Source organism: Nylanderia fulva, unplaced genomic scaffold, assembly GCF_048542155.1.
Source record: "Nylanderia fulva isolate GAGA-0341 unplaced genomic scaffold, ASM4854215v1 Scaffold25, whole genome shotgun sequence".
Classification (NCBI taxonomy): Eukaryota; Metazoa; Arthropoda; class Insecta; order Hymenoptera; family Formicidae; genus Nylanderia; species Nylanderia fulva.
In genome coordinates this window covers 478635-492486 of record NW_028190314.1, presented here as the reverse complement: position 1 = coordinate 492486, position 13852 = coordinate 478635, and the positions used below count along the sequence as shown (strand labels likewise).

At 35.8% G+C, this 13852-nt stretch overlaps 2 protein-coding genes across 2 annotated transcripts in view; one reads left to right on the top strand and one right to left on the bottom strand.

Annotated features, from left to right (window-relative positions):
- The window catches only part of LOC114937711 (uncharacterized), a 123312-nt gene that overhangs the window by 84886 nt on the left and 24574 nt on the right, over positions 1-13852 (top strand). The window lies entirely within an intron of this gene.
- ogre (optic ganglion reduced) lies at positions 3781-12908 on the bottom strand. Its single transcript, XM_085483431.1, has 4 exons — positions 11429-12908; positions 8030-8137; positions 7207-7362; positions 3781-6254 (listed from the first exon to the last, which is right to left on the bottom strand). Exons 1-4 carry the CDS (start codon positions 11675-11677, stop codon positions 5670-5672), a joined length of 1098 nt encoding a protein of 365 aa, XP_085339557.1. The 5' UTR covers positions 11678-12908; the 3' UTR covers positions 3781-5669.

Here is a 13852-nt window from a genome sequence, read left to right as displayed (position 1 = left end):
TTAGTGATCGGGTACAGCTTGCAGCTCAATCGTAATGACTCCAAACTTACGCGATTCTATAAAAAATAAACTAAACAATTACGCGAGAGAGAAAGAACCTGCCTTTGCTATTTATTACAGAATAATTTTATCTGTTTCCAAGCTAAGAGAAACACGTTCTCTATAATTATCGTAGCATTTGATATGTTAGGAAGTATTTTGCAATACAACACGCATGACTCGTAGGTGGAGCGCAATCACGCGATCGAAGTAAAAGATTGTCCCGTATATATCGGGCTTCGCATTTCGATGAGGTACATCTCTCGCATCGTTTCTTCGTCATAAGTGCCGACGCGACCTGTCAATTACGCGTCTGACTGCAATTAATTAAATTAATAACCGATAGCCATCGCGCCGCATATTGATATCCGGCGCATTGTTCGCATGTAATTCAATCTACCGAATATTTCGCATCCATTATATTTTCGCTCGTGCGACTAGCATCGGAGTATCATGAAATATTATCGAGGAATTCTCATAAACGATCATAAATAGATCAAGACAAGCCGTACCATGCTTATGATATATATATTCGAATAATTGGCATAGACTGTCGTTTAAATCATAAACGACTAATTAATCGGATTATATACAATTATCCGGCGCAAAAAATTTAGCAACGGTGGCGATGCATCCGCGATGCGTCAGCTGGTAAATTAATTCATTTATTAAGTCTCTTACGCGGCTAAAAACGCTCATTTATTCACGACTGAACGATATAGTTACATTGCAACGTCGGAAAACGCTTCGTCAGATTCGTTACTTTATTGTTAATTAATGGAAAAGAGATTTTTTCATGTATTCTATTAAATATATAAGTATAAATGTAGTATAAAAAATTTTAGTTCCATTTAAAAAAAAAGATATATAAAATGCATAGTTTTTTCTTCAAACAAATATGTGTATTTTTGGAAATTTAATTTTTAATTTTTAATTTTTGAAGGTACAGTTTGTATGATGTAAGAGCAAGTTTCTCGGATTTTTTCAATAATTTCGATTTATTAAACGTTCTCTCTTAACATTGTGCAATCAAATAGTCGGTAATTTTAGTCAAACAGTTTATACCGACGCAGACGTCGACCATTTAATACAAGTTGAGCAGAGGGCGCCTATAACAAAGCCGTCTAATTTTCTTTCATGTAACTTTATTATTTAATTACAAGTGCATAAATTGTATTTACAAATTTTTTGTCCTTTTTTTCTAAATATTTTCTAATTTAGATATAAAATCCAGTTGAAAGAAACTTTTTCCAAATCCCCTATCACAATTCCGAGATTTAAAAGAAAACGAAAATAAAAAATAAATAATATAAGGATTGTAAAGAAACTATGTACCAAAATTAATCTTTTTAATTAGCAAAAAGTACAGAGCATTTATTCTTTGTAAATTATATGCATAATAAGCTAAGTATTTTCCGATAAAATAAAAAAACTCAGGTTTCAACTAATTATATTTATAAAAATGATAGTTTAATTAAAGAACATGGTTTAGAGCTAATATAGCACTTGAATTAAATTGAGCTCTAAACTCTGCTGCAAATTGAACAAAAATATCCACAATTGATTTCGCTTTGTTCGATCTTGTTAAATTTTGTTTCATGTAGCATTATTTGGATGCTGCCAATTTTGTGGCTGCGTACGTCAACCAATTAACTCTATACTCGCTCATTCTCGTTTCCCAGAGAGTTTGTTAATTACCGATAATTACAATAAACATCATGGTCATCATTGCTACGCAATAGGAGATTTCGATCATTTTGCTTTTTACGCGTATCGTGCAAACAATTCTTACGTCAATCGTTCGTGTGTAAACCATGTGTACTGTATGTAAACAATGTCACTTGTCTATCACGCAACTAATTATAAACGTGCGTAGAATCGTTATACGAGCAGATGCGCTGGAATTACAGCGCGTCAAATGGTGAAGTCAAGCTGATTGGAGCTCTGTGAAAGATACGTAAAACATGTCGATCAAATATCTACAACGTACATATTCTCTTTCGCGAGATAATATTTTATTTTTAGAGAAGAGAGGCGGGAGAACACATCTCGAGGCGATATTTCTGCGATTAAATTACGTTTTCCGATATCATTTGAACGATCAATTCTCGCTTTCAACACTTGAAAGAAAAATAAGAGCTCGCTTAAGAAATATAGATTTGAATTGTAAATGATTAATTTAATAATAGATATAAAAAAATATAAAAAATTATGATATTGCTAATTTTCTGAATTTTCCTTACATTATATAACTTTCTTTTTTTAGAAAAGTTTTAGTCGTAAAACAGTCACAGTCTGTCTGTGTAACATGTAACTTATCAGCTGCTTGAAGTTTAATTTATTCACAGACAAACCTGAAAAGTGCGTCATCTAATCATATGAATGCGGTTACGCGATTATCTAAACAACAAATGCTAGAAGTATTTTAAAGCTTTTTTATGCTACATGTAATATGTATAATGAATATATCTGGTAAGGTGCAGAAATAACTCCATATTTTGTTGATAATTTTAATATGTTCTATTATGTGAAAAATATATATATAAAACCTCTGAAATTAACTATAGCTTCTAATTTTATTAATTAAATTAAATTAAATTAAATTTTTAATTTAATCAGATTGAATATCGTAAATTTTATTATCAAGAAAATTTTCAATATATTTGTTAATTTTGTGGAAATTTTAATATACATATTTGTTCTTGTTGCATTTCATAATATGATGCAATAAGCGAGTTCATATGTTAAAAATTTGCATTGCAATACTATGTGAATAATATTTCGTCTTTTGTTCTGCATAAGATGACGCGTCGGAAAAATTTACTTAAAATTCAGCAACGGTAACATTGTGAAATTATTTTATAAACCTTCCGTCAAATGTGACGTTGTGTAGGGACCTTAACTGTGAATCGCGTATCTACAAACGTGGCATTAAAGTCTCCGCATTGTCCCACGTATACGTCGGAAGCAAAAGAAATAAACACTCTGATATGTTTAAATCGTTCAGAATTTAATCTTTACACATCTTTACTCGCATAGATACAATCAGGCTTACATAAAATCTATATGTTCTAAAAAGTAATAAACGAAATCCACGATCCTAAGTGGAAGTCTCATCTCGACAGCAACGCGCATCGTCCGTGGAACACAAGTAGGCAAAAGAATCTTGCGCAAAGTGCGCGAGTGCCGACGAGTGCTCGAGAACGAACAAGTCGGCAATAAAGTTTCTTTTTTTTTTTTTTTTCAATAACTTCTACTCTTTTTCTTAGTCTCTCGAGTGTGTTACCACTATTTATCACATCTTACGTAAGCTAATAGAATAAAAAGTATGCACATACAAACGGCGACCCCGATGGGTGAATTCTGAATTGATTAAAATGAAAATGCCTCTTGACGCACAAGAGCAACATACTTTTGGTCACCGCGATCTTCGGACAGTGACCATTATTATAGAAGTCCGCGCTAGGCCATGTCGCGGTTTTCTTGCGGCCTGGAATGACGCAATCGGCTTCCAACGAAAGTATAACATAAACGCGTGAATGCGGCTAGACATGCCTTAACGCGAGAATAATTCGCTCTTTGTCAAAGAAAAAAGATATGCTTTAAATAGATATATCCTATACAATATTGAATATTCTCTCTCTTTATATATATATATATATATATATATATATATATAAAGAGAGAGAATATTCAATATTGTATAGGATATATCTATTTAAAGCATATCTTTTTTCTTTGACAAAGAGCGAATTATTCTCGCGTTAAGGCATGTCTTTATATATATATATATATATATATATATATATATATATATATATATATATATATATATATATATTAAAATCCTCGACCTTAATTTCGACAGGTTTCATGACAACCATGCAATCGAGATTTTCTTAAGAAATATTACAAAAAAACTTTTATTTATGTTTATTGCAATTTTCTAATATTCTATATTGAATATAAAGAGATCACTAAATTTATATCTTTATTAGAAAAATAAAGAATAAAAATTTAGCTTATAACAAAAAATGAATAAGATTGATGCTATAAACTGTATCGCTAAAATTAAAAGTTGAGACACATATCATTAATGTTCGTATGCGACGCCAAATATAATTGCACACTTTTCTAATGTAGCCTCTTCTCCTTTAATTGACACATAGGGAACAGTGTGATGCATAGGATCCTCACTGATAAACAAACTGTCTGTCGAATAAATAAACGTTCGCCAAGAACGTTCAACGACAAATTCATAGTATGCATGTCACAATAAATTGCAAATTCATCGGTACTTTTACGCATCAGACAGCGGAAATCGCTTAATCCGGTGTTAATTGTTTGATTACGCGCTGTACTTCTTCCAAGGTCGTCATAATCGACGAACTAAAATCTCGGTTATGGAAATGAAGTGTCATTACGCTTTGAGCAACCGGTGAACTATGAGAGTAGTATAATATGAATTTTTGAATTAAGCGATTAAATTAATCGTTTATGAAATAAAATCATAATGATTCTCAGGCGTAGATGCATTCGTAAAATAAATCCCAAAAATTATCCTTTCTAATATACAAGAATAACATTCGTCGAATATCGACAAAGAAATGTTTCACATTTCGCCTCATATCTTAACTTTTAAGCCAAAGAAAAAAATTGTTATAATAAACAGAGGATAACCCTGTTTAGAAATGAAGAAAAAATGATTGTAAATCACATAACGTTGTTGAAATTAAAATATTTTCCCTTTCTATTTCGTTTTTAATAATTCAAGAATATTGAAAGAATATTTAAAGTAAAAATACCCTTGATGTGTCTATTATATTATTTACATGGCGGGTGCTAAGAGTATCGAACTAAATCTCCATTAACATTCATACATTAAGATATTGCGTTAAAATCATTTTTCAAAATAATATTTTTCGAATAACTTTTTCAAAATAATACTCTGAATGGATCGTTGTGTTCCATTATATTTAGTTTTACATACTAAATATCGTAGGGTATAAAACTATTTCACTAAAAATCTCATTCGAGAGTATAATCTTATTACGTTCGCGTTAATCTTTCCCAAGCAACTTGCATATTGCACATATACTAATCGAACCGTTCGTTTGAGCAAAATACAGATACGCGTTGGCGATATAAAATTGTGCGCTGAATGCAAAGATGAGATACACATGTTTAAAATGTTACAAAATGCTCGCTTGGAAAAGATTAATTATATACAAGATGATTCAGAATACTCTTTCAATTTTTAAATAAATGAATTGAAAAAAAATGCTGATATAACTTCATAATTGGGAAAATAATGCAATATTTTACTGATACGTGTTAGAAAATAATCCTGAATCACTAACATGGTACAGAACCATACCAAGTACAGAAATCAAAATAAAATCCCACTTGTTAAATCTCAATTCCTTTTGCGTATCCACAATAAAACTATTCCGTGTGTACGAAAATACACACATATATCTATATGTGAATCCTAATGTAAGATACTTGCTGAAACGCGCAGAAAAAAGGCACGTCGCAAGGTGCAAACATCAGTTCGTTTTTTTAATCGGTTTTACACTAAGTAATTCTCTCGTACTATACATTGGCGGAAACTATATCGGAATACGCGTTTACACGTTCGCGGAAACGGACTTGGAATTGGTATTAGCCATCTTCTTCGTAAACTCCATAAGGAAGTCTTTGTAGAGGAGGGAATCCATATTGGTTGAGAGAATATAGAGTATCCACCAGTCACCAAGATCGACCTTCTTGCTGATGCTCTGGCAGGTCTCGATCGGCAACAATCTCGTCGTTAAATGAAGCAATCTCGGTCGTATCGTCGGCGCGAAGATGATGAGCGTTCTATATATCAATAAACAAATCAGCAGGATGGCCAGAAAGAAGAACCAGAACCAGATGAAGATGTACGTCTTCTCGTTGACGATGTTCAGCGGCAGTATGCAGAGGGAATCGTGCTGCTGTATCGTGCCCGAAGCACCGTATTTGTGGAAGATGCACTTGGTGACACGGGGAAACACGTAGACCATGGCGTCAACGCGTTCCTCTTGCGGCGTGTCCGATAACTGTAGGACACGTAGACCGTAGCTGAGGAACTCGCCGCCGAAGAATCGATTCATCAGGTAGAGCTGGCCGACTATATTGATGAAGCAGAGAACCTCGCAGGCGAAGTACCGATACACGTACGTGTTGTGACTCTGTAAGCAATAATCCGTCGTTAAATTAAGGCAAATTGGGCTCAACGAGGACGAATTGGACTTAACGAGGGAGTCTCTTCGAAGAGAGAGAGAGAAAGAGAGATGAGAGAGAGAGAGAGAGAGGAGAGCGAGAGGAGAGAGAGAGAGAGAGAGAGAGAGAGAGAGAGAGAGAGAGAGAGAGAGAGAGAGGAGAGAGAGAGAGAGAAGAAGAGCAATAGAAAAAGCGAAAAAGAAAGAAAGAAAGAGAGAGAGAGAGAGAGAGGAGAGGAGAGAGAGAGAGATAGCGGCGAGAGTTCTCTAGAGCTGAGAGATAGCGACGAGCGCCCATCTAGCTCTCTCTCTCTCTCTCTCTCTCTCTTCTCTCTCTCTCTCTCTCTCTCTTCTCTCTCTCTCTCTCTCTCTCTCTCTCGTCATTTCATATGTCCTCCCTCTCCGCTAATAACATTCCCAAACGGCACCGCGACATTTCGCATAATCTATTTGTCAAGTAAATATAGCATAATGCTGGTACATACAGCTGGGAGCAAAGTCTAAGACTGCATTTAACATATCAATATAGATCTTTGGTTGTCTTACATTTATATTTATATTTAATATTTATTCTTGCAGACGTTCATATAAAGATTTTTACATATTTTGAAAATATTTTTTATATTCACCGATTATCTTAGTTTCAAGGATTTAGTTTCAATCTTGGAGGATGCTTTGAAAACATTCTAGACAAAAAGACGATAAGTTGACCATAGCAAAGACACGTGCTATGTTGTTGAAACGTAAACCAGCTTATCAACGACCACCTATAGAGCGAGACTAAACACTATCTATAAATATAGGATCGAATAGTTTTTGTTTCTTCTATCCTTTCTCCCTTTTCATTTTTTTTTAAGTATCTTATCTGCCGAATTAAAAGTCCCTTTGTTTAATGAATTGTATGTTCGAATTTATTACTTACCCTGATGTGCATTATTAAGTAATCCATGAGAGCGCTTTTCTTCTTCGTGAGGTTGTCCTTGGTATCCATACTGTGATTCATTCCCATGACCAACGCATTCATCAGACCGCCTTCCCACAAGCCCCATAGCCATTTAGGTAGATAGCATAAAACTGCCTAATTAATAAAAAAAAAAGATAAATTAATACATACAAAGCACGTACAAGTGGGAGGAAGTGGCAATTTTACACGCTATATAAATAACATAACACTTTATATAATATTTTATTATATGCTATTATTTATTCAATTAATTAATTTATCGATCTTTTCTTAGGGGCCTGATTGTTTCAACTTCTTGATAAATTTCACCCAACAGCATATCTTCGTTTCTTTCTTTAGAACTTATCTGAAAAGAGACGAAAATGTGCTACCTGTCGAATAAAACTTAAAAGTTGAAAAAATCGACCCTTAATATTTGTTTTTCTACATACTGTAATTAATCTCTAAACCCGATTACAAAAATCTCATTACTATTCTGCCTTCATTTAAAAATGATTGACGAGTGATCGATTGACTTTTGACTTAATACTCTCAATTTAAACCATATAAATCTTAATTAACGAGTATTGCCGCTGCGATATCTCCCACGCGTAAGAGGTCTCCACGTGGGCAGCTAGATATAAAAAGATTAGCACGGATCAGCGAAAAGAGACAGGACACAAAGAGAGGCGGAATCTCAAAGGGAAAGAAGAGGGAGAGATTCTCGCTTTCTTGTCTGGCGCGCGCGACTCGACTCGCCGCGCGCACGTGTGGTAGATGGGCGATAAAGGGATCCGCTTACCTGGAAAAATAGCACGAAACAGACCCACTGGTAGTACGTGTAGTATTTCCTCGCGTCGACATCTCCGAAGTCGTTGGCTACTCCTGGATGGGCGACCTCCACGCCGACCTGCAGACACGCGATACATTAGTTGATAACGATGACACCATCTCGCGTAATGGAATCTCATTTGGCTCTTTCTCTTTTTCCTTGGATATTGATAAGGAAGGAAATTAGCCCTAATCTCTCTCTCTCTCTCTCTCTCTCTCTATATATATATATATATATATATATATATATATATATATATATATATATCGTTTCGTTAGAAGCTGGTGCGAATTTTTATCATGGCAATATTCTCGCGAAAATTAATTTTTCATTAATTATTTCTTTATTGTTTTGGAAGGCTTCTGATGAATACATGTGCGGGAATACATGATATGGGTTTTGACGCAGTGTTAAATTGTATTTAAGGAATGCAGTCTTTCTGGAAATTCAAATATTTCGATAGAAATATCATTCGTGTTTGTTAATACTTTTCTCTTTAAGAATTATGAAATCTTGCAGGACATATTATTCTTGTGTCCCAAAAAAACAATTTGGGATTTCGTCTTATGAATGCATATATTCGAGGACCATTTATAACACTTTTATATATTGATATGCAAGGATTATGGGCAAGAATACAATCGCAAGAATGCTTCGGAAAACTTTTTTATGCTTATTCTAATGAAATGCAACTTTTACTCAATTTTACCCGAAGTAGCATATCTTTGGGCAAGTTGTTCCAATTCTTGATAAGTTTTATCCAACAGGTAGCATATCTTCGTCTCCTTTTTTAGAACTTATTTGAAAAGAAACGAAAATATGTTCTAAAAAAAAAGTTCTAAATAAGTTTCAAATAAGTTCTAAGAAAGGAGACAAAGATATGCTACCTGTCAGGTAAAACTCACCGAGAAGTTGGAAAAATCGGACCCAAGAAAACTATATTGCCAATATATAAAATTTCTCAAAAGAAATAACAAATGTATTTATTAAAGATTGCATTTATTGACTGTAACAGTTGGAGATTTTTTTTGTAAAATTAACCGAGAGAAATTCGCGCGAACAATCAATATGTTAATTTTTACCCTCCTTCTTTTCCGGTTCTGAAAAGAGACAACCGCAAACTCACACATTTATAAATACACATAATAAAAAAATTTCCAAGTATAATTAGTGTGGTAAAATTATAAAAATTACAGTTAGATACTTTATTTTCTAATGTTTTTTTAGGACAGAATTTTTTAAATGCATGCATTTCAAATAAACTTAGCTCTCGAATGGTTTTGGAGGTTTTCCATCAATTTCTCTATATTATTTTATCGCTTTATTCCAACCTTATCCAATTTTACCTTACAAAAATTATCTCCTATTCCATTCTTATCTTACAAAAATTATTTTGTTATCGTTAGTTGAGGTCATTTCTCAAATATTTCGAGAGAAAAAATTCTAATTATATACGATACTTAATTTCAGTCACGAAAATCGAATGATTGACAGAACGTAAAATTACCGATAACAGCTTTCGGTGATTATTTATTGACACGTTGATTACAAATGTCATTTTTGTACGTTAAAAAAAAAAAAAAAAAAAAAAATCACGAGTAAGTGATATATACATATAAGAAACGATATATCCATGTTTATCGCTTGCGGAAATCGAACGCCGGTTATATTATCCGACTGCTGAGACTTGTTATATCAAAACTGTAAACGTGACAAAGAAACCTGTATAAAAGGGGAAACGGTATCGCGTGTCAAAAAGCAGTATCGTATGCGAAGTAATATAATCGAGGTGCGAAGAAATTGTACGAACGTTTAAAACTGTATATTTTTAGACAGATTATTAGATAGATATTTTAATTTAAAAAATATCAGAACAATATGGCGATATTAAATCTGCTGCTATATAAAGATTAATCGCTCGTTCGAAGATTTAAAACTTGAATAAATTGTCGCTCGATAATATAATCAGCGCCTTTGATTTCCATATACGACAACTTTGATATACATTGTAGTTTCGCATATGTAGATTTTTTACGCGCAAATGGCGATGAATGATAATAGAGACTGTCTATTGAATCTGAAAAAAAAGGAGTTCCAAGTTCTCGAGATAAAAAAAAGATAATTCGTGATAATTAAATCGAGTCACGGGATTTGATGTAATTACGTTCTTCTAAAACAATAATTAGGAATGCAGTTTTTACGTAATTTAAAATTTAATGTAAACTCTATACAGTTACGTAATCGGTAATTGGCTCGTAATCTTTTTTTTTTATCTATAGCAAATGTTTGCAGAGTAAAATGAACCGCGCGCGCTTAATCATAATGATTAAAAGATCCAAGTCAGACTACAATTACATCGGAATTTCTTTCTAGTTTATAATGTAATAAAAATAGAGAAGTAGCGTGCAACAGTTGGACCGTGGAGAAATACGGGTTCTGCCACAGTATAATATACAATATGCTGTTGTAATAACACTAATAAGCTTCAGCATCTGTGCGAAGTTTAACCCTTAATTAATGTAATAGTTAATGCAGAATAATAAATAATTAATGTAACCTCCGATTCTTCTTTAATTAATATACTGATGCTAAAGATCTTCGTTATTTCATCATTTTTCTTTTCTTGTTAATTTGTTATGAAAAATGTTCTTATAAAAAATAACAACATATTCGATTTAAGAGTATAATGTAAAATATTTAATTAAAAAATATAAAAAGAGTATTTCTCGAGTTTAGCTTTATGCAACTTGAACAGTTCCATTAGTGCAAGTTTTTTTTCAATGTTGTTTACCTTGACATATTAGGTTTGTTCTTTATTGCTGCACTGATGAACCAGTGCATACTAGTGCAATAAGTTAGAGTAAAACAATGGGTTTGTTTTTTATTGTTGCACTGATGAACTAGTGCACTCTGGTACAGTAAGTTGGAATGAAACAAAATATATTTGTCTCACTTCAACTTATTTCACCGGTTCACCAGTGCAGCAATAAAGAACAAATCCAAAATATACTTATCTTACATTGGGTTTGTTCTTTATTGCTGCACTGGTGAATTAGTGCAACAAGTTAAAATGAGATAAATATATTTTGTTTCACTCTAACTTACTGCACCAATGTACACTAGTTCATCAGTGCAGCAATAAAGAACAAACCCTTTAACTTATTGCACTAGTATGCACTAGTTCATCAATACAGCAATAAAGAACAAACCCATTGTAAATTGCATAATGCAGAGATCATTTTAACGAGACCAGCGTTTCCACCCATCCACTATTAACCGGAAAGTGACTAAATCCGTGTCAGTTTGAGAAAAATGACAAAGTCGAGAAGGGAGGGATCCAAATGATCAGAGGGAACAAAAAACACTGACCTGTCGATTGAACGCGTCCGGCATAGTAAAGGTGGACGTTATCCAGCAGTAAGTGTTGATCGCATGCTGGGGCAGACCCTGGACGATACAAGAGATCGGATTACCGACGTACTGGGTGGCCGTGACGAGGATCGAGCACGTGAACAACAGCACCGTGGTGAAGTGGTTGTGCATACGGAACACCAGAGAGTCCGTGATGATCTCCTGCCGTTTCAGGTAACGGCTCAATTCACCCAGCAGCTTATACATGATTACACGTTGGGTGTCGGACCACAGCAAAAATTTGGCCGATCTGCGAGGATCGCGACCGCGTGTTCCCTCAGTGTCCACCCACTACTACTTGGTAGTGCACCACCACCACCACCACTATCGAGCACCACGTGCGAATAAGTGGTCGGTCGGGTCTCCTTCCCGTTACTTCGACAAATTTCAGTCACGAGGCTCTCTTATTCGAGACAGACACGATTGTGTCCCTCCGTGCACGGATGTCCACGCGGTCTGTGCTTCCTCTACCCGGAGAGTTCCCTCCTTTTTTCTCCTCCGTCTTCCGTCTCGTCTTCGTTGCTCCCCCTCCCTTTGTCTTTCCGTCTCCCTCTCTCCGTAAACCCTCTGTATATCCCCGCCGGGGGTCTTTCTCTTCCCTTCTTGGGACGAGATCGCTCACCGAACCACGATCTGGACTTCTCCGACGAGTCCTCGACAAATGTGTAATGTGTGTTCCAGTTCCTCCGGTTCACGAGCTCGCGTGGATCATTTTAGCGAGCGATATCCCTTATATCTTTTTGTTCGATCGTTATAGATCGAAGAGAGAAAATTCCTTGCGTAGTTTGTGCTCACTCGGGCGAATCTCCTCGTACAATTATCTCAGGAATGTCTGTTAGCACATGTCCTGCCGGCTTTCGTAGATAAATTTCGTAAATAAGACGGCGATTTATCCTCGATCCTCTCTCTCTCAAACCGATCCCTCCCGATCGCGGAACGCGCGTTAAGGTAAACTAAGCTAAGGCCGACCGGGTTGTCGGTCGTAGACGCGTTCCCTTCTCGAGGACGTTAATTCCTCTCCCTCCCCTTCTTCCGTCCTCCCTCCCCCTCTTGTTCGTTCCCTTCGGAGACGACTCGGAGAGTCGTGTATATATATCGGGAGGAGAGCAAACGCAACGTGGCCGTCGCGTATCGAGGAAGCGACACTAACTACCAACTGTCAATCGTGCCGACCCCCCACTGTCTTCTCTCTCTCTCTCTCTCTTATTCCACCATCCCCCTTCTCGACAAAGTCCCCCTCCTCACTTTCGTTTCCGTGCACGCGCAACGCGAAATAAAATTATGCAGCACTCGGTTTCTCTCTCTCCTCGCGGAAGAATAATCTTTTTTTTTTTCTCACAGAAAATGCCGTGAGACAACCGACGTGCATTCGTGCGTACGTAGCAATATCTTGAACGGCAACTGGAAGTCGCAGTTGTTTGTTGTGTCGTTGCGTGTGGAGAAGAGGAGAGGGATCTCGGCGAATGTACAAGGGAGACCAGAGCAGCCGACGCATATGTGGGGGAGACGGGCCCGAGAATGGGGAGCGCGCCTCTCGATTTCGCGCTATAGTGCGGCCCGCTCTATAGGAACTGTCAAACGCACGTGCGCGTGCGCGCTCGCGTCCATCTGACGTTACTACCGTTACCGTCACCGTCATCTTTTTTACAGCGGCATTTCGGCTCGCCGATATAAAGGACGGACCCCGTCTTACGCCGGCCATTGGCGTCCGCAGTGAATCGGTACGAAAATTAAGGATTTCTTCTTTTAAGAAACACCGCGATTGATTTGCATACTTGATATTTAAAAAAAAAATGAAAGTATAGAAGAAAGAAAATTTGAAAAGCTTATAAAACGGAAGAAAATAATGGAAAAGAAAAAAAATGTTATTGCGCCCCTTTCTGGAAAAATCCTGCGGACGCCCATGAGGCCGGCATATATACGTTATTTGGGATCGAATTGTCCTGAGTTTTCTCCCCTCGCGCGCGGATGTTCGAGGGGGAAGGAAGACGTGGGGAGATTTTGTGGTCCGGTCCTTTAATTCTTCCCGAGTGCATTTAGACATATAAACTGCTATGCTAAAGTTTCGTATATATAATGTATATAATATTACAAAATATGAAACATTTTAATTATCGCTGGAAGGGACGCGCAGATCTCGTTAAAAATATTTCTGTTTTTATTTTTTTTTTTTCTCACATACAACTTCCTGCCATACAAGAAAATGTCATTTAAATTCAAAAGATTAAAAAAAAATATACATAATAATTTTTATATTAATTCAATTTATCTTCTTACATCTCGTTGTGTAAGATTTCATCAGCTTGTAACCGCTTCTAATCTCGACTGGAATCTCTCATCATTACAATCTCCGGTTACATAATTTAACATTGTATGGAATTA

Excerpts from the sequence above, each read along its gene's own strand:
- ogre (XM_085483431.1), bottom strand. The coding sequence starts at position 11,677 with ATGTATAAGCTGCTGGGTGAATTGAGCCGTTACCTGAAACGGCAGGAG. Across the intron at positions 8,138-11,428 it reads CGGACGCGTTCAATCGACAG|GTCGGCGTGGAGGTCGCCCA; the intron begins GTCAGTGTTTTT and ends GCGTGTCTGCAG. Across the intron at positions 7,363-8,029 it reads GTTTCGTGCTATTTTTCCAG|GCAGTTTTATGCTATCTACC; the intron begins GTAAGCGGATCC and ends TTTATTAATTAG.